The following is a 25,831-nucleotide window of genomic DNA, read 5'->3' on the forward strand; positions in this document are numbered from 1 at the left end:
CTCAAAGTAGTCTGACATTTTAAAGAGGTTTTTTTATAGCAATTTTGGGAGACCTTCTCTTGTAAGATGGTCTTGTAACCAGTTGAAAGATGCAGCATTCAACATTGTTAATGCTGTTAACTATCCTTACTATAATCTTACATTATATTCTTGATCATTATATTAGACTGAGCTCTGTTCTTTGATATGAAGCTTAGTACTGGAGGAGATATTCTTCTACTCAGATTATATTTGATTACATTTAGAAAATGGGAGGCTGAACACCACTGTAATTTTCTTACAGAGGAGTGACAAGTTCTGTCTCATATGTATTTGCATTGACTAATTTGAGCCTGTAGTTGTAGGGGGGCCCTCTGGCACTTGAGGAACTGCACTTCGTTTTCCTCAATGGACTGAGTACAGAACAAAATAGAAGAAAAAAAATCACAAAATGGGGAAAGGAGGATCATACAAAAATAGAGACGAAGGGAGAAAGCAGGTATGTAAAAGAACTAGCAAGAGTAAAACAAAGAGGCAGGGATTGTCTGGTGGAGGATTAAAGAGGCATGAGGTGGAATCAAAACTATGCAGCTTTGGTATTCAACACCCTGACCTTCAATAGCACCTGCTCTGGGTTTCTGAGATGAACTTTGGGCCCTGGCACTTAGTATTTTACAAAGTAGGCACTGCACCTAACTTCACATCTATGTACCTTTCAGGATGGACTGGTCCCATGAGGAGCAGAGTCAGCAATTATTTGCATTACGTGGTCCTTTGTGGCAGATTTATAAGTTGATGGAAAAGGTATTCTGACATAATGGTGATGCAGTACTCTGTATCCCAAATTCAAGCTCCGCCCGCCTGGGTTGTGAGTTGGGCAGATTGCAGGTGCAAAACATCCTCAGACAGCTTAACAGAGTAGAAGTTGTTGGAGGTAAGCCATCCGACCATCCACCCTATTTAGTGTGGCCGGTAAGATAGCTTTTTTCAATTTTTTAATGGTTTGTCGCATATGCTGGCAGTGAGGGATAGTAAAAAAGAAAATTGACTTGCGTTCATGGGGGGTCATTTGTTTTTTTATATACCCCAGAGTAATCTGTTATATCCAGCTAAAAGTGCTAGTGCTACATGTAAACACTCTCCAATTACAATAATCTCGTTTTTCCAGGCTTAGAATCTGTACCAATGTTATGCCAATGCCAACACCTATATTCTCAATACATTTCATTTGTAAGGACACATGTTCCGTTGTATGAGACTGGACATTATCACTAACTATGATATGAAACACATTATACCAAGATATTGTGATAAGAACTTCTGTCTATCCCTTTCAACATCCAGTTAAGTGCAAGTGCTATTTTGTGCATCAAATTGGGTAAAATCCAGTACATGCTCAATTACATCTTTCAGATCTCAAGTAAACTGTAAGCTTTCTTAATCCAACAACATATTACCCATCAGATTCAAAAACAGATGGTACAGATACAAATTTAAAATAGGTGAACAAGCAATTCCGCATCAAGGCTATGGCAACAAGTGTATATGTATTGTGTAAATGTTGACTCTTTAACGACTAATTCATGTATTTTGCAAAAATAAATAAAAAATAAAAAAAAGGCTATGGCTTCTCGATGCCCAAAAGGACAATCATCCTCGATTCACATTGATGCAGTTCCGATTCCCTGTTACCTCTGAGTGGATGAACATTGATTTGCTTTATGCCATAGTACAGTAAGGATGCCAAATTGGACAGATGCCCCTCTCAAAAATGTTTAGCCATGGGGTATGGTCAATAGCCCTGATGTACTGCAGGAACCTGAGTCTGACCTTGCTGACAGGGCGGCCCACATATCGCATCCACACAACCACATTCCAAAACATAGATCACAAACTCAGTTTCACATGTGATCCTTTACCTAATTCTACAAATTCTGCCCCCAAAGGTCATACAGTTGGCTCCAAATGTACAGATCTTGCAGGTAGCGCACTTCTTGAAACCCTGATTTCCACTGGCGAGCCAATCTGGTTCTCGATAGAAAATAGATCAAGTTAACATATTCTCCAACGATGGATGCCTTGTGATATGTTATGTTCGGATGTTGACCTATGATATCTTTGAGATGTTCATCATGTTGTAATATGTGCCGATTCAGTTTGATCAGGGAAGTGATAGAGCCATGTTTCATGTTATAACCCATGAAAAACCTCATCTGGTCTTGTTTACTTATATCTCCTTGTGTGGTTCTGGAATTTACCTGTGTATTTGTGGTTGTTCTCTACTTTTGGTCAATAGCGTCTGTTTTGCCTCTATGAACACCTGTTCTGGATATCCTCTCTGAGAGAACCTTAAAATCATAGACCTGGCTTCTGTTTCAAATAAACCATCGGCTGAACAGATCATACGAGCCCTTAAAAGCTGACTGTATGGTATGCTCCATTTCAGTGAGCGAGGATGGCCACTATTGCCAAGCTAGATTGAATTACAGGCAGTCTTCTTAAGAAATACAGTGGTTTGAATGGAATCACTTATCGCCTGCGGCTTCACATCTAAGAACTCAATATCATGTGGGATCCATTTCACAGTCAGCTGTATGTTATAGGGATTACTGTTCAGAGTTGTAAAATACTCAGCAATGTCTCATCTCTATCCGGTAGGATGAAAAACATCATCTATAAAGCGCACCCACATTACTATCTTATTTGTGTGGTGCGCATTACAGACAGCCCCCGACACCTCACAAATAAAGTTTTTCTTGGCTTGGTAGTTAGGTCTGTTTGTCTGCGTTGTTTCTCGTTGCACTGATTTCACGGATATATATATATATATATATATGTTCCTGATCCAAAAAATTAACAAGTTATAAACTCTTAGTGAAATCAGGGCAACGAGAAAGGAAACCCCAAACATTCGAAGCTACTTCCTTGGCAGAAAAACTCATTTTGGCAACTTACCTGACATTCCAGGTGCCAGTACTGGCAATGACCCCGTAATTTTGTTGTAATATTGAGCTATACCATCTAATGAGGCTCTCAGTACTTTCGACAAGGTATAGGCAATGTCAGTTGTGGTCTTATGTGTCAACCATTTAAATTAATAACTGGAGTTGAACATTGTCTATTTAAATGAAATACAATTGCCCAAATAATATTTTCTCATCGGTTCACCTGTTTTTCAGTTTCCTTAACCCTTTTCTGGTCTTTCTGAAAATTATTAAATGCTTCTGTCACCAGTTTATCCAAATCCACTTTGTCTTGAAACTCGAGCTCGGGATTTCTTTCCAAAAGTAAGGATACAACCATTAACAGCTGGAAACAAAAACAAAATCACAGTTTGGTGAGCTTCAATATCCGCGAAAGGACAATGGAAAAAACACCAACAAGACAACTTTAAGCTGTAAAGTCTTTCATAAATGACATTCACTTTTCAGATCCCAAGTGGTGATGGAAAAAATGGGATTGAAATAACTGAATAATTCAAACAATGTGGCCGATGTTGCTAGAATTCGCCAAATCTTTTCAGTAAAGATCTACACCATTTTTTAGGGATTGTGTAAATTGTGTGTGCATCAATAAGCTAATAATATCTGACTCTTTTATGTAGAAGTGCCTGTCTTTCTGTAGCTGTGGAAAGAGAGAAAGGTCAAGAGCCCAATACGGAAGAGCAGTCCCCCGTGTCATTGTACAGGTAAAAGTCACCAGTGAAATGATGATCCTTGGAAGGCCCATCTTTCTTAAAGAGGAGAGATCTTAAATCGAATTTTTGATACAAATAACTAATCATTTACAGAGCATTCGGTGAGGAAACATCCACAAATGAGTTTGCTATGACTTTCTTGTTGACCTCCAGCTAACTGTGGTGGTAAGGAAAAAAGCATTACCACCCAGGAAAAAATAAATAATGTTTGCATTTGTGCCACCTGATTTATTGACTTTTTTCCGGTTCTGATTGGACTTATTTGTATACAAGACTTAAGAAGGACATTCAATAATAACTTCAAAAAAGGAAGAAGCTATAACACGTGGTTCTTGATTTTTTCACTTTCTGACATCACTGACTACACTTTGGATATGGGACAAAAAATAGACGCTGCCCTGGATCTGCTTCAAAGTGGTAGAGAAGGAGGTAGGCATGACTGTACTCAAAGGCAAGAGGAGTAGTATGACTACAGCATGAAGCCCCTTATGACAGCAAACAAGGTGAGGCTGATCAACTCTCCTTGCAAACAATGTTTTAGTGAACGGAAGAAGAGTGACACAGCTGCTGCTGGATTCACGTCATAGGAGAAGTGGAAGGAAGGTCAGAAAAATTGCAAAACACCACAAACAGTAAAAAGGAACAACACACAACCAGCATGGCAGCAGGCAGGCAAATGGAGCGCTCAGAGAGGTAAGTGTGCTTGGTGGAATAAAGCAGTGGCTGGATAAGGAGATGTGTCTGAAAGGGGAAAAAGATGGGAGATCCACGGTTCAGTTACGGGCTGAAAGGAGTGACTAAAAGAGGTTGAGGTTAGAATATAAGTCCAGACAAGGAATGGTCAAGGTCGAAAGAAGTCAAAAAGATTGGAAATACAAGAGGAAGGAAAATCAGGTGTTGTACAGAATGGATCACCAGGAAGAGCTAAAGAACTATGGCTTTTGATTGTCACCTCACTGTTCTATGGCACTCTCTAACGGTACAGGAAGCAAACATTCTGCCAATTAACCTCTCAGTTAAGTGATGGTGTGTCGTGCTATAGGCACTTCCATGTATTGAGACCATGTGATGACCTTTGATACTATTGTTTTAATGGAATTCATGTGTTTTAATTCACTCTTCCTTGTGTTTTAATTTTGTATATTAACTTGTATCCTCAGAGTGGGAGTGTTTCACAGAGTAGAACAGACTTTCCAGGAACAGAACATGTGGGAAAAGCGTTTGAAAGCATGAGAGAGAGAAATGTGTGGAAAGTGCTTCTCTGTTTCAGAGTGTAGTGTTCTAGATAGTGGTGCCCAAATGTAAATTATGTTGTACATTGGGAAGTTTCATTTAGTTTTTATTTTTGCCCTCATGCCATCTTGAATTCGGACGTTTGAGCTCTGCACACACAAGCATGCCCCCACATTCAATATTGATTTCTGTTCAGTTGGTGATGTTTTCTACTTTTGCAAGCTTCACTAAGATAAGGGGCTGGAACGTGTGGGAGCACAGGAGAATACATAAGAACTCCTTTGCCTTTGGACTCCAGTACATTTAATTGGCGCAGAGGAGGTCTTCTTGGAAACGTCTAGTGCATTGAGATGATAAAACTGGGGATTCTTGACTTGGACTGAGAGATTTTGACCTGAAGGGACCGACAGGTCTATTCAGTGTAGCAGTTCCCGGCATGCAGAGTCTCTTGACCCCAGGGCTGTGAATCCCCCAGTCTGGTGTGGGCTAAGATGAAGTTATTGCAACCAGTGAGGTATTTTTTTCTTGATTAGTGGCATTGTAATGTGGGATTGTGTCTGCATGCACATTCAAGTCTTGGTTATAATAATCATGTATTCTGTGTATATATATATATTCATATCTTTTCATGCTTTCCTTTGATAAGGTTAATTCCTGATGTCTGATTACTCGCACTTAACGGTGCTTATTTCTTGTAGTGGTCGTCCAGTATTATTATCATTATTATCAGCTTGCATTTTTATCTGATGCAGTTAACAGTTGCACTTGCTTACTTGTAACGTTGTTGCTGGTGCATATACATATATATATATACATATTTTTCATTTGACATCTGAGAAAGCTTTCTATTAGAGAGTGTTGTACAAACAAAGCACCAAGCTTTATTCTGAACACTGTCTTTTGATGTGCCTCTTTTTATGAGAGTGAACCCCCTTTTCAGGGGCTTTCTTTCTTCGCATGTGGGAGTGCTGTATTTCTTTTATTTGGGAGTGTGAAGTAAGACATGGCGTTTCTCACCGACTTCCCATAACCACATCACAACAGCTGGGCATGAGGACATAATTGGTCGCCACTTTCTAAACACATTTAGTGTAGAAAAATTATAGATTTGAAAGATTGCTGGAAACTGCATTATCTACCTGTTGATCAGTTGAACATATTTGTTAGATTTTCCTCCTGAATTTTCAAACTGGGGTCATTTTTAATCCTTAACCGACTGTATGGACCTACCTCCACAATAATCTGCCGGTATTCAGGCTGGTCAATGTTCTGCAGCATGTCCTCCACCAGGAGGGAAAAGTTCATCTCGTACATGGTCATATCTGACAAAGTTGGTTGCTGTGTGTAGAAAAGCAAACATTACGTGTTGATTAGGAGGAATTCTGGTCCTGTAGGATAATCTGCAACCTTCAAAATATTCGAAACATTTTCTTTGAGTCGGTTTCAAAATAAAATAATAGACTTTTACATCTAAAACAAATTACATCCAATGAATGAAATGACAAGCACTCTCAAAAGTTCAATGGCAAGTAAGAGATTCGTATTTCTAAAGAACCTTTGCACTTTATTAAAGTTTGAAAGAGCAAGTACACGGAGGCATTGGGAAATCGTTTTCAGGAATAAAAGAAAACACACTGGTGTCTTATTGTTTCGAGAATCGGACAGATTACTCGACCAGATAAAAAACATTCAATTGCACAAAACATTTCATTAAGTCTGTGCTTCAAAAGAGTGGCATTGTGTTGTATATAAAGGGATGTCACTTAATAGGCGTATCAATGATGTATTGCAGCATGTTAGCAATGAAAAAAACACTCTGTTATTTACTTTGTATTATTGCAATCGCTTCAAAGACCCATAATAATGGCTAGTATATGCCAAAAAGAGTTTTTATTTATATAGAAGACCATTGTCATTCATTCGTTCCTTTCAGTTCCATTCACTCAAAGTGTCTATATTATTTTTTTTAATTGAAAGGCTTTCGATCTCTTCACAAATAACATGAAACACTGGATGGCTTTAAGATTAAGGAAAATTAGGCACAGGAGAAACGGAGAATAATGGGATATTTACTCAAACAAAAAGAGGGCAGAGAAGTGGTAGAATACAGTACTGGTAAATTTCATACCACGTTGGAAAGTGGAAAGATCTATGAAATTGAGAAATGCACACATTTAAGGTCAAAGTCAAAAAAGGACCAGGAAATATTATCAACGGTATGGGGATCAGGAGCAAAGAGAAGCAAGGGAGAGAGGGATAGGACAGTGATGTAGCGGTGGGACCACATGGCTACATACTGATTACAAATTTCAGGCCTCATTAGGAGTTATTTGAAACTCATGATGTTGTAATACTGCACCTGCAGGTAGATTCATGAAGCCGAAATCGGCTCGCAAAGGGCCAGATTCTGAGAATCTGGCCCTTTGCGAGCGCTATTTTTGCATTTGGGTTTCATCATCCCTAATGCAAAAATCGCAATTCTAGAAATCGCTAAATTGCGATTAATTGCATTTAAGGAATCTCAATTTGAGATTCCTTAAAAGCAATTCATGAACCATTAAAAAATTGCGATTTCGCAATCTGGGGCCGCTATTTACCGCGAAGTCTAACTACGTGGTAAATAGCAAAAACTTTGAATAATGCACTAAAGTGCATTTTTCAAAGTTTCATGTTGCGCACACACATGCCCTAAGGGTATGTGTGTGCGCAACATATGAGCACACATTAATTTCAGGGGTGCAACAGGGTGTCCTTTGGACACCCCTGTACCCTTGAAATCGCAATCTCAATTTGCGAATCGCTAATTGCGATTAACAACTTGAGAATGTCTTCCCATTCATTCCTACGGGCCTCTAGGCCCATAGGAATGAATGGGGAGATATTCCTTAATTGCGACTCGCAATTTGCGAGTCGCAATTAAGGAATTATTAGAAATCGGTATTTTTGAAGTGATTTCTTGATGAATAGCATTTTGCTATTCCTTAATAGCAAATCGGTATTTTTCGCTATTAAGGAATAGCAAAATGTGTTCTTCATGAATCTGGGGGCGCTAGTGCTGTATAATATAAAGAGCCGCGGGGTCCAATGTGCATGTGTGCCCACGCTTTCGCACCTCCAGGGCACATTGGAATTACAGAAGGAGCAGCAAACGACAATGTGTACTACTCAGCAAGAAAGATCACGCTAGCATGGGTGCTTCCTCGTCTGAATGAGGGCAAGGCACCAAGGGCGCTGCCTGAACGGTGGGGTAAAGGGTCTGCCAGAAATTCCCCTGCAGGTGGGTACTGTCCCTCACCAGACTCGGTCTCCCTTTGAAGTGCATGTTGGTAGCCACTCGCACAAGTTTGCGGCTGATTTTGGATTATCTGTAATATTACACATCAGTCCCTGTTTGCTCCCAGAGCACCTAGTTAAACGGTGTGCTGCGGTGAAAACTGGGACAGCGCGGCACCTGTTATTCCAAATATCATGGGGTGTTTTACTATTCCACCATTACAAGTTTGCCGCTATGGAAAGGGGAATAGTTGCTTTGGCATTTTGGCACCAATTCCCGCCAAGTTTTTCTTTATTCTGAGCTCTTCTCTGCTTGCATATTTCGCCAGTTTTTTTCCAGTCGCAATATTGTTGCAAGCGTATGTTAAATAAACACCAGGACCCGAGAGTTATAGCAGTTAACTTGAGGTGTATTCAACAGAAGGACCCACGACCTGTCTCCAACCAGTAGTCGCACAGAATGGCCCTTACTATGTGAATACATTCTAAAGACCCTATAATCAACTATGACAACTACACATTCTACTCATGCATTCTATTGCAGATATGACATGTTGTAAGTAATGAGCTCCTAACACACCCCTAAGAAAATACATATATATATATATTACCTACTGGCGGTCGCCAGTAGGTAGTTATAGTTAGGACCTAGTTTCCATAGGAAATCCTCAACATTCTATTTGGAATAACTTTGGCCCTGGTTGAAGAATCTTAGCGAATTTCTCAAAGAAGATGGCTCGGTCCGCTGCGCTCCTTCCCTAAAAGTTTTGGGGGGATTGGTCAAGTGGGGGCTGAGATAAAAGGGGTGTCCCAAAACGTGTTTTCTCCATGTTATTTTCCATAGGACCTTTAGACTCGGCTACAGGTCGAACGGGTGAATGGATTTATAAGAAATTTGGCAAAACTGTACAGTCCGGCTCGCAGATTACGCTTTTTTTGGAATGGTGTAAATCCGTTCAGTAGTTGCTGAGGAAATTAAAGTTAAAGTCAATTATATATCTATACGCGCGCACACGTGCGCGCACCCAAACGGCTGCGCGCGCGAGCGGAATTTTGCTGCGTGACGTCTGTTAACGTTCGATTCGAAGGAAATCAGGAAGTGTTGACCGCCATTTTATCATTGCGAGTAAATATATTGTTGATTTCAAAGCGTTGGAATATGGAAAGGGGAGAAGGTAGAGATTCTTTTGCTGCGTAGGTTTTCTCAGGGTGTGCAGTAAGGCCCTTAAAGGCGAAAATATATATATATATTTTTTTTTTAAAGTTGCGTGGTGCGCGCACTCGGTCGCGCACACCTTTTTACTAGAGTGTGAAAATGGAGATAAATCAGTAGTTTGAGTGCTTAGATATAAGGTGGCTCTGAAAAGAGCCCTTGTGTTAATTGAGTGTTTTCTGCATTTATAAGTAAGTACCGATGCAGAGCCTGATGTTGCAGAGGAAGATTCTGTTTCCCTCATTCGTGAAATGAACACCGTCTCTCCTATAGACGTCTTGCATGTGGTATCGCAAGTTGTTGTGGTAAATAGAACCCATGCTATAATCTCTGAGGAACGCAGAAACAGATTTATTTACATGTCTCCTTGCTTTCTCAAATTGTGCACAATGTTGATTGGACCAATTCCATTTCTGTCTTTGGCATATATTGGAATATACCAAGGCAGATCGAGGAAAAAGTGTCATCAATTGTCAAAAGGTGTCTTTTAGAAGCATTTCCAGACCTACCCCAGTGATTGTGCCTAGATCGTTCCCACCACAGTGCACAATTATAAGGTCTGGTTCTGGGAGATGCATAAAAGTTTTCACCAATGGAATCAATTGGTGACATTTCAATCCTCTTTTGGAAATCCATGTTATGTGTACATTTGGTAAGCTGAGGTTGCAAATTCATCTGCTTACTGCATATTTTTCACTCCAGTGAATATAACTGTGTCCTATTAGCCAGACCTTCATTTTCAAGGGATTTGTAGTCGTCCTCCGATCGGTTCTGGAAGTGGAATGGTAGTTAGAAGTTGAAATTCTAAATAAAGAAAAAGGAAGAGGCTGGGTGTGGTTTAAAAAATAAAAATGATTGGTTGATTGTAAGAAGTGGAGATTGAACAGTACGTTGCATGTTAATGTTTATGTTAAACGAAAAGTACTATTGGGTGTGAAAAAAAAAGACATGTAACAGAGCTGTGGATTGGCAGGTGTTTCTGGAGGGAAAACAGTGTTGTTACTTTGCTGTAGAACGTTGAGATATGAACTTTTGACCTGTGCCTTCAGCCAGGTGCAGAATGAGGTGTTACCATGGAAACAGCCAGAGATGGCAGTGGGTGATGGGTGACTTTTATGTGACATTGAAAATATTGTGAGGGAGAACCAACTGAAATGTAAATGCTTACGTTACGCGCTCCGCATTGCTTCCGGGAAGCTGCGCTTCGCGCCTCGCGCACCGGAGCACTTCCGGGTGCGTTAACGCGGCGCGTCATATGACGGATTACGCAACAACGCGATACGTCGTTGGGGCTCCACCGGAACTGATCGAATTGGTAGTCTACAGTGTTTCTGGATGTTTCAGACTGAAGCTGGCGTCAGCATGAGAGCACCCCGTGGCTACGTCGTGGCCATTCCGCGAGCAATCATGGCAGTTGCTCCCCACCGGAAGTCTGCAGGAGTCGGGGGCCTCGGTGACTCTTGTAGAATCTTCAAGGCTGAGGGGACGCTTTTGGGAATGGGGCTCATGCCCTAGCAGTCAAGCGTCCGAGTTCCAGGGTTGCCCAGAGCCATCCTTGCAGGCCAGGCCCAAGTCTGTGGAGCCGACCGCCATTTCCTGAGCTCCGTGGCAGCCGCCTGTCGCTGTATCGGAAGAGTGGGTGTAATTCAGCCGGATGGCGGGTGAGACGGTGTAATAGCAAGAGCAGGCGTAATTCAGCTGGCCGAGCGAGGCACTGTGCCGCAGGAGCAGGCGGAACTCAGCTGGCCGAGTGAAGCGCTGGGGTGTAGCTAAGAAACCTCCACCTGGTGAGGTGGGAGAGGCTCGTTCGCGCCGCCTCTCCCTTCCAGTGCATCCCACGCCGTCTCCTGGCGCAGGTATATGTGATGGTCGGACCAGGGCACCGCATGACGTGTCTTCAGGTCAAACGGATTGTGGGACAAGGTCCAGAATGGAAGAGGCATCAAAAGGCAAGAAGTTCCGCCTGACCCCGGGAGCCGGCCGCCTATGTCGGGGGGGATCTCAGGCCATACCAGGGGAACAAGACTTGGGGAGGGGGCAGGAGCCAAGCGCCCCCTCCGAGTCCGCGTTTCTTGGACCCTGAAGTATGGCACTCAACATTCAGAACTTATGACATTTGTGCAAGGCAGGGACATCGAAGCCTCTCAGGGACCAAGTATATCCAGCGTCCTTCCTACAGAAGGTGGTGGGGGTGGCGGCATTAGCAAGGCATCCCCCCACACAACTTGTCAGACATGACCTCTGGATGTACTGGGTGTTCAATTTCAGAATTGAAACTACTAAGAAGCAATTAGAAGTGTTGTTTTCATGTTGCAGTAGGCTGCCATGTAAATAGTTATTTAATAAAACGTTTTATCCTGTTACTTTGCTGGTGTATTGTATATATTTATAATATTTGCATAGTGTTTGTCGTTATTTTGGGCGGGGTGGGTGGCGGAGCCGAGCTGTCTTGCAGCCATCATGGCGTTGAGCTCGGTTCCTCTCACTAGTTTCATATTTCTCATGAGGGGTTGTTCCTAATTTTTCTATTTTAGCGAGGTCAAAAAAAGATCTCATCAGTGGCCTACTGATTTTGCTCGATTCCTTTTGTTTTTTCTAATGATTTATATGTTATAGTTTGCTAGCACGGTACAGCGGCTAGTCCGCATTTTATATATATGTCCTTTTTATTAGGGGTGTCCTCCGGTGGAGTCGGACGATCTACCTTTAATAAACGGTCCGGGTTGAACCAACTACCATCCTGATTTTGTATATCTTCTGAGCTGGATTTAAGCACACAATTGTTAAAGTATGAAACGTTTTATATTTCTAAAAAAAATACTAAGGTGTGTACATCCGGTAACGCACGAAAGTTTAAAAAGACATTCGGCTCCATTTACTGAAAAGTTTCATAAGAATAAAAAAGAAGTCTAGGTACAGTCTCTTTGACGTACTATAAGTTCTTTGAGGGGTGTATGAAGAAATTCAATAAGTGCAAATCGCAAGGTTTTTACGAAATATATAGGCTGGTGCGCGCACTCGGTCGCGCACGAAAGCCTGGAAATGCAATATCCATTTTATTGACAACTGTTGCCGAGAGTGCGCACACCGGGTCGCGCACGAAAGTTTAGTAAGGCTATTTTTATTTACAGACAAATTTTAATGTGTTTAAAAAAAGGCAAGGTACAGACTTTCGAATTCTGTATTGCTTTACAAGGAGTGTCTATGCAACTTGAACAGTGAAGAAAACGGCTTGTTTTCGAAAAAAATATTGCCAGAACTTTATTGCCAAAAGTATAGGTTGCATACACGACATTTTTCTGAATTAGCATTTTAAAAACCAATGAAATTCACAGAAAAAACCATAGGTTTTACACACGTTATAGTTAGGAAGTAGCATTTAAAAAACCTATGAAATTCACTGAAAAAACCATAGGTTTGACACATGTTATAGTTAGCTGGAAATTTTACTGACATAAAACCAATGAAATTCCACGTTATAGTTAGTTGGACTCACTATAACTTGCGCGTGCAATGCACTGCTGATGACGTCACATATTACATCACTCATGACATGGTCAGTGACATCACTCATGGCATCACTGATGACACCATCCAGTGAATATGTGTCTTTCTGAAAAATAAATATTAGTGAGTAATGTTTAAATATTTAAATATATATATTAGTGTTTCACTTTGTGTATACGTGGCTACATGTGTTGGTAAGTAGCTACATGCGTATGTATATGAGTTATTAGATGTTTCTCTTAGTATCAGTATGAGTGTCTATATGGTTTGGTGGGGGTATTACTTAGCACATAGATGCATGAGTGTCTGACTCTCTGTTTGTATGTGTTTTGAAGACAGCATATGTGCAGGAGTGTATGGGTGGATGAGTGTGTATATGTGTTTGTTAGTGAGTGAATGACTGTCTCACTAGTGTCTTTATCAGTAACGACATATGTTTTAATCTAGTATATGTGAATATTGATGTATATAAGTGAGTATATGTGAGAGTAAGAGATTGAAAGAGTTCCTGTTTAAATAAGTATGTGTTTCTATAAGTGATTGTTTAAGAGAATAAATATGTGTAATTTTCAATAGAAGTAAGGTGGAAGTGTGTGTATAACTCTATATTCAAATAAATGGATGTTCAATCGTTTATTTGCACGTGTGAGTATGTGCGTGAGTAACTTTTCGATGATTGTCGGTGTGTAACAGGATGTATAGGTGTATCACTTCATATGATGAGTGAGTATATGTATGAGTGGATGTGTATATAGATGGTGGAATTACTGAATTAGTTGTTGTAACTGATATGGGTATCTGCATTTTTTTTTAAATTTCAGTTTCTATTTTTGAATATTTGTTTCAAGGGTTACATTACAGTGAAAGGAGGTCTGTCACTATGTCACAAGGATGGTGTCATCAGTGATGTCATGAGTGATGTCACTGACCATGTCATGAGTGATGTAATATGTGACGTCATCAGCAGTGCATTGCACGCGCAAGTTATAGTGAGTCCAACTAACTATAACGTGGAATTTCATTGGTTTTATGTCAGTAAAATTTCCAGCTAACTATAACATGTGTCAAACCTATGGTTTTCTCAGTGAATTTCATAGGTTTTTTAAATGCTACTTCCTAACTATAACGTGTGTAAAACCTATGGTTTTTCTGTGAATATATATATATAATATATATATATATATATACACATATACATATATATATATATATATACATATACATATACATATATATACATATATATATAAATATCACCTTCTCCCCCCCCCAAAATATGAAAGATATACATATCAAAACTATAAATGCAAGTCATAAAAAAATACAGAATACATTGAATACATCACATGACGTAATCTCTGAACCTGATAGGAATGGACAGTACTCTTGCACTTCTATCAATATATTTCATTCATAGGTGTAGCACCCTCACATTCCCAAGGGATCCCAACCCCTTCACATTGTCCTTCTTCTTCAAGCACTTCCACTTGAGCTCCTCAAACACCATCCGTAAACACCTCCAGAAGAAACTACTCACTCTTACTACTACCAGCATCTAATTCCAAACTATCTTTGAGATTATATCTAATAATATCTGCTTGTTCCTTGCTCAGAGGAAGAAAAGCATTTTTATTCCACCAATCTTTATTTTTCCAAAGAACAGCACGTCTGGAATCTCTTTGCACCTTAGTGGGCCTGGAAAATGTATATTCACCTTTCATAACTTTCACAGGCTTTTTAACCAATATTCAATCGCCAGGTACACCATCCTTATCCTTAACATGTTTAACTTTGTCAAAATTAATTTTAAACATAGTTTGTTTTCTTCCTGCTAATGCATTTCTTTCAAATCCAAATCACCACCAACAACACCACACTCATCAGTTAGCCACCCAGGATGGAGGCTTGAAATGGGCTTCCTCCCTTGCAACAACACAAATAAAGCGACTCCCATAGTGCTGTGTGGTGCGATATTATTACTCCACACTTTCTGTTGAAGAAATTTTCTGACATTGAGTTTGCTCGCAACCGCTGTTTGCACCCCTCTTTTTACAAACGATTTGCCCTCTCAACAAGTTCACTGAAAGAAGGACAATATATAGGAACTCTAACATGCTTCACATCAAGTTCTTGGAAAATACCAACCTTTCCTCAGACACAAAGTGCGTCCGTTATTCATGATGGCTTCCTTAGGAGGACCCTCTATTTGAAAAAACAGCTCATAAACCTCAACAGCAGTCAAGGAATCATTAGACCCAACACATGGAAAATAAACCACTAGAGAAGCAGCCGACTGCCACAATTAAAAATATATTCTCATTTGTTTACATGTTGAAAGGTCCGGCATAATCTAGTCCTACTTTTTCCCACGAATAATTTGGCCTCTCCACAGGACAAAAAGTTTCCAATGTTTATCAGAGCACAAACATTCTGTACACTTATCAGTGTAAGATTTAACTTGCCCATCAGTTTCAGGCCACCAGTAGTGTTGCTTGATTTGTTTGGCAGAGGCAGTAATACCCAGCTGTCCCTGATGAGCCAAACTAATTATTTAAATCCTTAAACCAATGGGTGGCACAAACAGATCCTGTCTTGAAACAAACCCAATCACTACAGACAATTCAGCAGCCACTTATTCAAAACATTTCAATTCCGTATCTAGATTCCGATCACATGGCCTTTCAGGTACAAGACACTCCTTAACCTTTCTCAAACACTCATCACTGGAAACACAATCCTACATCTCTTCAGGTGTAATCCCAAAACAACCTGAGGCGCCCACAACAGACATGACACATTCAGACCCTCTAAAAACTCTGATACTCCGTCGCCCAACCTTACAAGCAAACGTGAAAGGCAATTAGCCCTGATGTGCTTTCCTCCAGGTACATATGCAATATCAAAATTAAACTTCTGCATTCTCGACAAAAATCTAATCAACCTGGACGATTAGATTACTAGAGCAACTATCCCCTAACATGTAAACTAAGGGCTGATGAGCCATGACTAAATCAAACCTCGTTCCTCAAAAACATGTTTAATTTTTCTGAAGCCCATGAACATGCCAGTGCTTCACTTTCAATAGTTCTCAGCCGAATTATGTTCTCTAGATGCGATGGTTCGTTCTCTTCCATCCAGAACTGTACTCAGAACTGCACCCCGTCCCATGGAGCTTGCACCGACTGTAATTACACTCTTCTCTGCATGCACAAAAGGTTTAATCGCGGAGGCATACACAATTAAATCTTTGACTCTCCCAAAGGTGTTCTCTTCAACATTCGTCCAGACAACGTAACATTTTTAATTTAACATTGCTCTCAGCGGTTGAACAACAAGAGCATAGCCTTGTAGGAATCTGGCATAGTACTCACTTAACCCCAAAATGCCCTCAAAGGTTCCTTATCTCGCGGCACAGGGGCATCAGTAATGGCATTCACGAGTGATGTTTTAGGTTTGATACCTAAAGAAGAAATACTATGCCCCAGGTAATCTACTTGAGTGGCAAGAATATTACACTTTTCTCTATTTACAGTTCCACCATGTTTCACCAACTTGTTTAAAACCAGACTCAAACATTCAATATGTTCTTACAAAATTTCAGAATGACTAAGATCATCATCTTGAAAAGCCTGTATACTGCTCTCACCAGCAAACAACTCTTCCATAAAACGTTAAAACACACTGGCGGCGGATGCTAAACCAGATGGCATCCACAAATACATAAATGCTCCATGGGGTGTTGTAAATGTTGTTAGATGCTGTGACTCTTTACACAAAGGTATCAAATGATTGGCAGAATGTAGGTCAACAGTGGAAAAATACCTACTATTACCCAAATTTGCCAACAAATCGTGTATCCTCGGGAGAGGATGGGAATCAATGAGGATATTACGATTGAGAACTCTGAGATCGGCATACAGAAATATATCCCCAGATTTTGTTCGGGCTATAACGGCAGCCAAAACTCATACCGAAGATTCCACAGTTCTAATAACCTGTTCACACATTTTACCCAATAACACCCTAAGATCTTCATTGATTGATAATGGTACAGGTGTCACTTTTTGTATGACAGGTATGGCATTACACTTAAGTTTAATTATACGCTCAAATCCCTTAACCAATCCAACCTGTCCTTTAAAAACGGTCTGAGGGGGCGTGGCCAAGATGGCGGGGTGAGCGGACGCTTCCTCCCGTAGCTCCTCCGGCCCAGCTCCGCTTGAGCCCCGATTTCTGCGCTTCTCTCCCCCCGCGGCTGCATCGCGGGTGAGAAGACTGTGCCGGAGTTCCTGGGGCACATTTTGGTGCCACTTTGGCTTCTGTGGCCCCGGGGGAAGTTCCCGAGAAGTTCATTCTGAGATCGCTCCGAGGAGTGGAGCCCGGGTCGCCCCGAGGAGAAGAGCTTGGAGGTGGAGCGTAGTGCGGCGCTGTCCGCGCGCCTCGGCTGGCCCGAGTGCTGAACGGCGGAAAGCCTGTGATCCCGAGGGAGCGGACTAGACGGACTCCGCGGAATGAGGTGGCTCCCTGGCCGGTGCCCTGGCGGCGGGCACCATTGCTGGACGACGGACCTTAGCCCTGCACCGGCGGTCCCCCCCCTACCCGGGGCCTCGAAGGGTGACGACTTGCGAACTCCGCGCCTGGAGGCGCTGGATGGCGGAGTTCGAGCAGTGCCCGAGCCGGACAAATCAACTGGTGGTGGAGGGAGGCATTGGTTTCATGCTCTCCGGACCCGTTACCATTTGAGACTCGCCCATGGACTTGCTGGCCCGGGCTGCCTTCTTGGGTCCCACCCTACCGCCATCTTGTCTTTGTGTGGCTGAACCCAGTGATCCCTGCCCGCGCCCTTCTCACACGGGAGCCTCGGCTGGTCCTGGCACCAACTCATCTGCTGCCCTCCCTGGGAGCACGAAGCAGGAGGCCTACACTTCGGACGTTGCTGCCTGTCCTACTGGCCCAGGGGCCGTCTTGCCAAGGCCCAGGCCGCCATTTTGTCGCCTGTGACGCACTACCCTTGTCTTCGGCGAAGGCCTCACATCTGGTGCCCGCGAGCGGCGGAGCTCGCCTACAGCAACTGACCCTGGGCTTTGCCGGGCCCCAAGATGACTGGAAGACGAGGCGCAGCGCGAGGAGACCGCACTTTGCCGGAAATGCTCGGCAGGTCCCAGCAACTACGCGACAGGACGCAGCCGTCCCCGGGGGCCTCCCGGGCATCAACGGACGCAACTGTGGGCGAGCCGCCGGTCACGCGGTCCTTCATGGAGGACCTATTCAGCTCCCTCAAGGAGGAATTTCAAACTCTTAAGACCGAAGTGGCTGGAGAGGTCCAGGAGGTGCGCAGGGAGGTCGAGGGCCTGGGCGAGCGGGTCGATACTGTGGAGACGGCGGCTCAACGCCGCGATGAGGAGATAACCCATCTCCAGCAGGATGTCCTCCGCCTCCGGGAGCAATGTGTTGAGCTCCAGGCCCACTCGGAGGACCTCGAGAACAGGTCCAGGCGGAACAACATCCGGGTGCGGGGTGTTTCATCCGCGGATGAAGATGCGGACCTAGTGGCTTACCTGCAGGACCTGTTCCGCGACATCTTGGGGGAAGGAGCGGATTTCCCAATCCGCATTGACAGAGCACATAGGGTGGGCCGCCAACGCCAGTCATCGGCACCCCCGCCTGATATCCTGGCATTCTTGCCGGATTTCCCCCTAAAGGAGCGCATCATGACGGAGGCCCGCAGGAAGCAGCCACTGATCTTCCGAGATAGACCTGTGGCGCTCTATCAGGACCTGTCCGCCATCACACTACAGAAGCGCAGGTCCTTCCGCATCGCTACGGACTTTCTGCGAGAGCACGAGACAGCCTATTCCTGGGGTCCCCCCTTCCGTCTTATCTTTCGATGGAATGGGGTGCTGCATCAGCTGCGCTCCTTACAGGATGTCTGCGGAGTGCTGGGTCTTACTGCTACGGAGGAGGAAGGGGCTACACCCGCATGGCGGCGCCCCGAGCGGCGGGGCCGACGGAGGTCGAGAAGGCGCCCATCGTCAGCACCGGCGAGTCGTCCAGACTCGCCCACCATCAGATCTGAAATGGCGGAGGCCCTGAGGACTGCGGCCAGGAACTTGCCTGAATCTACTGGTGTGGCCTTAACGGCCTAATTTTTCTCCGGGGGGAGAGGCTCTTAGCTTTGACGATGCTGGGCTGGGGGCTGGGGGGGCGAGGGGGGTGGTGTGTGGCTGGACGTCCACTTGACTGTTTTCTGCAGACTCGCCCATTTGGGCTAGACTGAGACTATGGGGTGTTGTTTTCTGCTTTTTGTTTTGGCTGGTTGCCATAAGGGGGTTTTGGGGGGGTTTCACTGTTGGTTTGTTGTGGGGGGGGGTCCCGTCCGAAATTGTCCGAACGTGTACGATGCCGCTTTTGGCCTTCCCTGCACCCCTACCCCGCGCGCCCCCTCCGCTGATCCCCCGCCTGCGGCATAGCGCGTTGTTTCCCCGGAGGCGATGCCACCCCTGAAAGTTGTGACCCTTAATGTTAAGGGTCTGAATAACGCCGTGAAGCGTAGGGCGATCCTTTCCCTGTTGGAGGGGTCGCAGGCGGATATCTGCCTCCTGCAGGAGACCCATTTACTTTCCAGGGATTGCCATAGGTTGCGCTCTGCTAAGTTCCCCACGCAACTCTTTTCCTCTGCTGCGACTAAGACCGCTGGGGTGGCCATTCTCCTAGCCAGCTCCTTTAGGGGGGAGGTGTTGTATAAACATGCTGAGCAGAAGGGGAGACTTTTAGTGTATCGCATGCGCTTGGGTGGTGTTGCCTTTACGGTTGGTTCGGTTTACAGCCCAAACGACCACCAGGATCGTTTCCTGGAATCGGTGTTGGTGGACGTTACTGCCTCGCCCGATCGCCATATCATCTTGGGGGGAGACCTGAATATGGTCTTCGACTCCACTCTAGATAGGTCTGCCCAGCGCTTCCCGCAGACGGGGGAGCTTTCTAAGGCGGTACAGGACCAGATTGCGGAGTTGGACCTGCATGACCTCTGGCGCACCATGCACCCCACCGATAGGGACTACTCCTATTTCTCCCACGCACACCGCACTTATTCGCGGTTGGATTATCTTTTGGTGAGCGGCCCGCTTCGCTCGGCCGCCATGGCGGCGGACATCGGGGTCTTGTCCCTGTCCGATCATGCGCCGGTTTCCGGAGTCTTTGCGTGGCCGGCGGCCCCCCCCTCCAGAGGGATGTGGCGACTCCGGGACACGCTTCTCCATAAGAAATCGGTAGTGAAGCGGGTGGAGGAGGTCATCCAGGACTACTTGACCCACAATAACAACTCTGACACGTCCCTGGCTACGCAGTGGGCGGCTTTGAAAACAGTCGTCAGGGGAGAGTTTATCTCCATTTCCTCGGCGGAAAACAAGGAGCGCCAGCGCAAGAGGGAGGAACTGACAGCGCAGGTTAGGGAGCTTGAGCAGGTCCACCGCCGTACGGGGGCTCCTCGTGTTTGGAAGCAACTGAAGGCGGCACGGAAACTCCTCTCTGCGTTGGATCTGGATCGGGCGGAGTACGCAGCGCTGCGCCTGAAACATGCCTTTTACACCGGCGGGGACAGGTGCGGTAAGCTCCTGGCCCATAGGCTCAGGGCCGCGCAGCAGCGCAATGTGGTGAAGGAGCTGGTGGGAGTGGGTGGGATCCCGGTTTCCGGTGACGCGGAGGTGGCAGATACCTTTCGTTCCTTTTACGAGGCACTGTACGCTTCAGAGCCTTCCCCACCGGGAGAGGCTGAGGCCTATTTGGATTCCGTGACCCTCCCGGCCTTGGACCCCTCCCAAGCGGACCACCTAGAGAGGGACATTCACGTGGAGGAGGTCATCTCCGCGATCGCACGGCTGAAGCATGGTAAAGCCCCGGGCCCGGATGGCTACACGGCCTTGTTCTACAAGACCTTCTGTCCCACTGTTGCTCCTCTCCTGGCCCGCTTGTTCAATTCCTTCTCCGAACCGGGTGCCATCCCACCGGACCTCCTCTCGGCGACTGTGTCGGTTATCCCCAAGCCGGGGAAGGACCGGACCTTGTGCGGCTCGTACCGGCCCATTTCGCTCCTAAATGTGGACCTCAAGCTTTATACCGGAATCTTGGCGGCCAGACTGGGTCTACACCTACCAGGTTTGGCGGAGGCGGATCAGGCCGGTTTTGTACCCGGTAGGCAGACGGTCGACAACACGAAGAGGGTGACGCACGTACTGGAAAAGGCCTCACGCGTCCCGGGGGAGCGGATGCTTCTATCGGTCGACGCGGAGAAGGCCTTTGATAGGGTTCATTGGCCATATCTCGAGCTGGTTCTTGGGAAACTGGGGATCGGCGAGAAGTTCCGCACTATGGTCTTTAACTGCTATAGGCGACCGTCGGCGTCAGTGCGTGTCAATGGACACAGCTCCGGCAGCTTCGCCATTTAGCGTAGCACGAGACAGGGTTGCCCCCTCTCGCCGCTCCTCTTTGCCCTTTATATGGAGCCGTTTGCGCAGAGGATCCGCGACAACCCGGACGCTATTGGGGTGAAGATGGGGCAATACACACACACTGTCAGCTTATACGCGGACGATGTCTTGCTGACCCTAGATGACCCCAGGCGGTCACTTCCTGCCTGCGTCCAGGAGCTGAACGCTTTTGGCCGCGTCGCGGGCTTTAAAATGAACATGGCCAAGTCGGCTGCGCTGGATGTGTCGCTTTCTGCCGACACCAGGCGGGACCTTCAAAGTCTCTTCCCTATGCAGTGGTCCTCCTCCACGGTGACTTACCTGGGCATTTTGCTTGCTCCCTCCCTGCCTGCTATGGTCGCGGCTAACTATTCCTCTCTGGGCAAAAAGATCAAAGAGGAACTCGGCCGATGGAACAAGGGCCTACTTTCGTGGCTGGGCCGTATTGCGGCGGTGAAGATGACAATACTACCCCAGATCCTGTATCTTTTTCGCGCTCTGCCTCTTCAGCCCCCCGTGGGTTGGATACGGCAGGCGCAGGCAGACATCTCCCGCTTTGTGTGGCAGGGCCGTAAGCCTCGGATGAAGCGGGTCCTCTCCATGCTTGCCCCGGAGGCGGGAGGTCTCGGAGTCCCGGACCTCCGGAAGTACTTCCAGGCGGCGCAGCTCCGGTACCTGGTGGAGTGGAGCCGGTGGGAATCGGACAAACACTGGCTCTTTCAAGACCAGGCAGTTGCAGGCCGTACCCTTCAGGAGGTCCCGTTCCTGCGGCGCATCCATCGCCCACCTAATCTCTACGCTTCCTTTATCACCTGGGTCCCGCTAAGAGTGTGGGACGCGGTGTGTGAGCTTCGGGAGCTCACCACCTTTCCATCGCCGTTCACTCCCATTGCTGGCAACCCGGACTTCACCCCGGGTCTGGAGCCGGGGGCCTTTTCCCACTGGGTGAGCGCGGGATGTAGGGCGCTTTTCCAGATCTACGGGCCGGAGGGCGTGCTCCCCTTCCAGCAGCTCCGACAGGAGTTTGGCCTGACGGAGGGGGACAGACTGCGTTACATGCAAGTCCGCCACTGGGCTCTTCAACCCCCAGTGCGTGACGTCGCCGCCCGTTCGATTACGCCCTTTGAGCGATGGTTGGTAACCCGGGCCTCGGACGCCAAACTCATCACTGATTTGTATAAGTTTCTCCAACCCCCGCCGTTTCATTACCATAACCCAGGGAGGGAGCGCTGGCACAGGGAACTGGGCAGGACCCTGAGCCACAAGGAGTGGGATAAGATTGCATATCGGGCGAGGCACTCTGCGTACCACACTGGGCTGACGGAAACCTTCACTAAAGTGTCCACCTATTGGTACTACACCCCGGAGCGGCTCTACGAGATGCGCAAAATAGGCGATAAGGGTTGCTGGCGCGGCTGCGGACAGGAGGGTACTCTCACGCACATTCTCTGGGAGTGCCCGGTGCTGTCGGCCTACTGGAAGGAAGTCTTAGATGAGGTGGATAGGCATTTTGAGATCGAGCTTCCGCGCTTCCCCGCGTATGTCTTGCTTGGCCTCCCCAATGATTTGATGTACCGGCTGAAATCCCGTAGGGGCAGGCAGATTGCGATTGCGCTAGGCTCCGCCGTCCAGAACATACTGGTACTTTGGCGCACCCCCACTGCCCCCTCTATCACTGGTTGGTTGCATAGGCTCTGGCAGGTACTGGGCATGGAGAAGATATCGCTAACGGTGGCTGGGAATGTTGACCAGTTTGAGGAGCTCTGGCATCCCTTTTTGGCACTGCTGTCCACGGAATTTCGCGAGCTTACGTGTCCACGGTACCTGCGCCTCCTTAGGCTGACGCCGCCGGCGCCAGCGGCGGAGTGAATGTGCGGATTGGGGGCCGGGGGTTGGGGGTGGGAAGTGGAGTTATATGCTTCTAGTGCTGACTTTCGGACGGGGATGTTGGGGTATTGTTTTCTCTTCTTTCCTTCTTTGCTTTTCTTTCTCCTTCCTTTCTGGGGTCGAGGGGCTGGTGGAACGGTATGCTTCTCTTTCACTGTGTCGCGGAGTGTTATTTTGGCTTGACCTTGCCTAGGGAGTGGGGGCCTACAGGGGGATCGTACAGAATGCCTTATTGCCTGTGTCTTTGCCTTGTTACCCTCTGGGGCATCCTGTCTCCCTCTTTTCCTTCTGACTCGCTGCAACGTTTTGCTTCTTGTATTGTATGTTTACCTGACTTCCTGCTCCCCTCCCCGTGTTTTTCTTATGCCTTAATAAAATACTTTAAACCTAAAAACGGTCTGAAATTTAGACAATCATTTTTGTACCGACTGTAAGGAATCAACAGATTGAGTATGCTCAACTGCCAAATTAGGAAAATCACCCAAAAGTACAAGCTCTTCATGCCCAACTCTCAAAATAATGCCCAACATAGCTTGGTCTTGCCAGCCCATAATATCTCTACCTTTTTCTTTATTCCACAACATATACCTTAGTGGAGACCGCCCTGCCTTTGAATTTAAGAACTTCGGAAAAGAAACCCATCATAATTATATCATATTCTCCAAAGGCTTTTGGGTTGACATTATGTTGCATCAATTATTGCTTAGACCACACCTTTTCATGGGTAACATCAGAGAATTGTGATGGGAGAGCCTGAATCTGCCATAATTTCAATGTTTACATTGCCAATTATTATTTTGCATAATGGACCTTTACACTTGCTCTGTGCAGACTCCAGAATGTTAACCTCTACTGTCAATAATACATTGTTAATATCCTCGCACAATTGATCCTCTTCCACACATACCTGGTAGACTCTGGTTTTGTTTTGCTAGTACGACACACAGCCTGGAATGACCCATTCTTTGCAATTACCACACTTTTTGCCAAGAGCTGGACGTGAAACATTATTCCCTAAATGGATTTTAGAGCCACATCTATAGCACTTTCTTTTAGATCCTTTCTCAGTACTCCTCTTTATCTTATTCTTATTCACAATAGCAGATACATCCACATTCTCAATTACAACAGATACTTGTGCCTGCGCATTGCCCTTAAGATACTGAGCCAAAATCTTTGAAGAAATAAGGGAACGCTCAATACTTCTAGCAATATCCATAACTTCATTAAGATTAGGATTTTTGCAAGTTGAAATAAGTTCCTGAATATTTTTGGTGAAACAATTAAATACGTAATCGCGAACACGTAATTAAACATCCAAATAAGCACCAAACTCGCACTTGGCTGCTAGCAGTCTCAAAACCGCCCAAAAATCCTCAACGGATTCTTCCAACATCTGTTTCCTTTTAAAAAAATATGCCATTCCAGCATAACAGATGGTTCATCAATATATTGTTTGCTCATCAGAGACAGTGCTTCCATATAAACATTACAGGTTATCATCATCAGGCGGTGATACAGTAGGTGGTAAAAAACCTGTTGCCCAGTATCACCTAAATGATTGAAAAGAATAGATGTGCAATGAATTGGACTGTATTTGGAGTCATCAATAGCAACCATAACGTTTTCAAACACTCAACCATTCACTCCATGACGGTTTGCCTGGAATTTGCAAGAATAGTTGGGGTTGCACTACATTGTTGGAAGACGCCATAATAAATATAAAGATGTATTAAAACAAAAAAACAAGCATTGGAAATGCAATAGGGCTCGCATTAGGAAACTTTGAGCTATTGGTCTCATAAATGATTTTTTTTATTTATGTTCTTTTTTTTAAATAGCTAAATTAATAGCTTTGTCATTTACAATGCCAATAGTTATAACTTTCGCAAATGTGACACCTATAGCATTTGTAATGCAACATGTTTGTATTTACGTGACTCGGATGTATTGATATTACAAATAACAATGGCTTTTAATGTTTTAAAATAATTAATACTTAAATAATTTATTTAATTTGTAATGGCAATAGCTTTAACTTTTGTAAATAACTTTTGTGAAGATTATGTTCAGTGTTTTTTATTGTGACGAAAATCCAAGAACAGAAGTGAAATATTAACATCTTTTTGTGATTTGTAATAAAGCGTGAAAGCTTGAAAACAGCTTGAAACATTAAAAGAACATATTTGAACCAGTGATGCTGTGGTTGCGCTGAGTGATGCTGTGGTTACGCTGAGTGATGCTGTGGTGGTGCCGAGTGATGCTGTGGTTGCGCTGTGGTGGGTGCATCGGTGAAGCTGTGCTGTGGGGGCATCGGTGGAGCTGTGTGATGGGTGCATCGGTGGAGCTGTGTAGGTGGAGCTGTGTGGTGGGTGCATCGGTGGAGCTGTGTGGTGGGTGCCTCAGTGGAGCTGTGTGGTGGGTGCCTCAGTGGAGCTCTGTGGTGGGTGCTTCGGTGAAGCTGTGTGGTGGGTGCATCGGTGGAGTTTAGTGGGTGCATTGGTGGCGCTGTGTGGTGGGTGCATTGGTGGAGCTTAGTTGGAGCTTAGTTGGAGCATCGGTGGAGCAGTGTGGTGG

The 25,831-nt window shown here is 45.3% G+C and overlaps 1 protein-coding gene across 7 annotated transcripts in view; it reads right to left on the reverse strand.

Moving 5' to 3' along the window:
• The window catches only part of PHKB (phosphorylase kinase regulatory subunit beta), a 1,358,073-nt gene that overhangs the window by 20,361 nt on the left and 1,311,881 nt on the right, over positions 1 to 25,831 (reverse strand). For all 7 annotated transcript variants that reach the window (XM_086945119.1, XM_086945122.1, XM_086945118.1 and 4 more), the window contains 2 exons: positions 6,140 to 6,247; positions 3,148 to 3,288 (listed from right to left, as the gene is read on the reverse strand). In XM_086945119.1, the coding sequence (XP_086801245.1) occupies positions 3,148 to 3,288; positions 6,140 to 6,247 (249 nt within the window). The remainder of the gene's footprint in view (positions 1 to 3,147; positions 3,289 to 6,139; positions 6,248 to 25,831) is intronic.

The sequence above is a fragment of the Lissotriton vulgaris genome, chromosome 12 (genome assembly GCF_964263255.1).
Source record: "Lissotriton vulgaris chromosome 12, aLisVul1.2, whole genome shotgun sequence".
NCBI classification, from domain to species: domain Eukaryota; kingdom Metazoa; phylum Chordata; class Amphibia; order Caudata; family Salamandridae; genus Lissotriton; species Lissotriton vulgaris.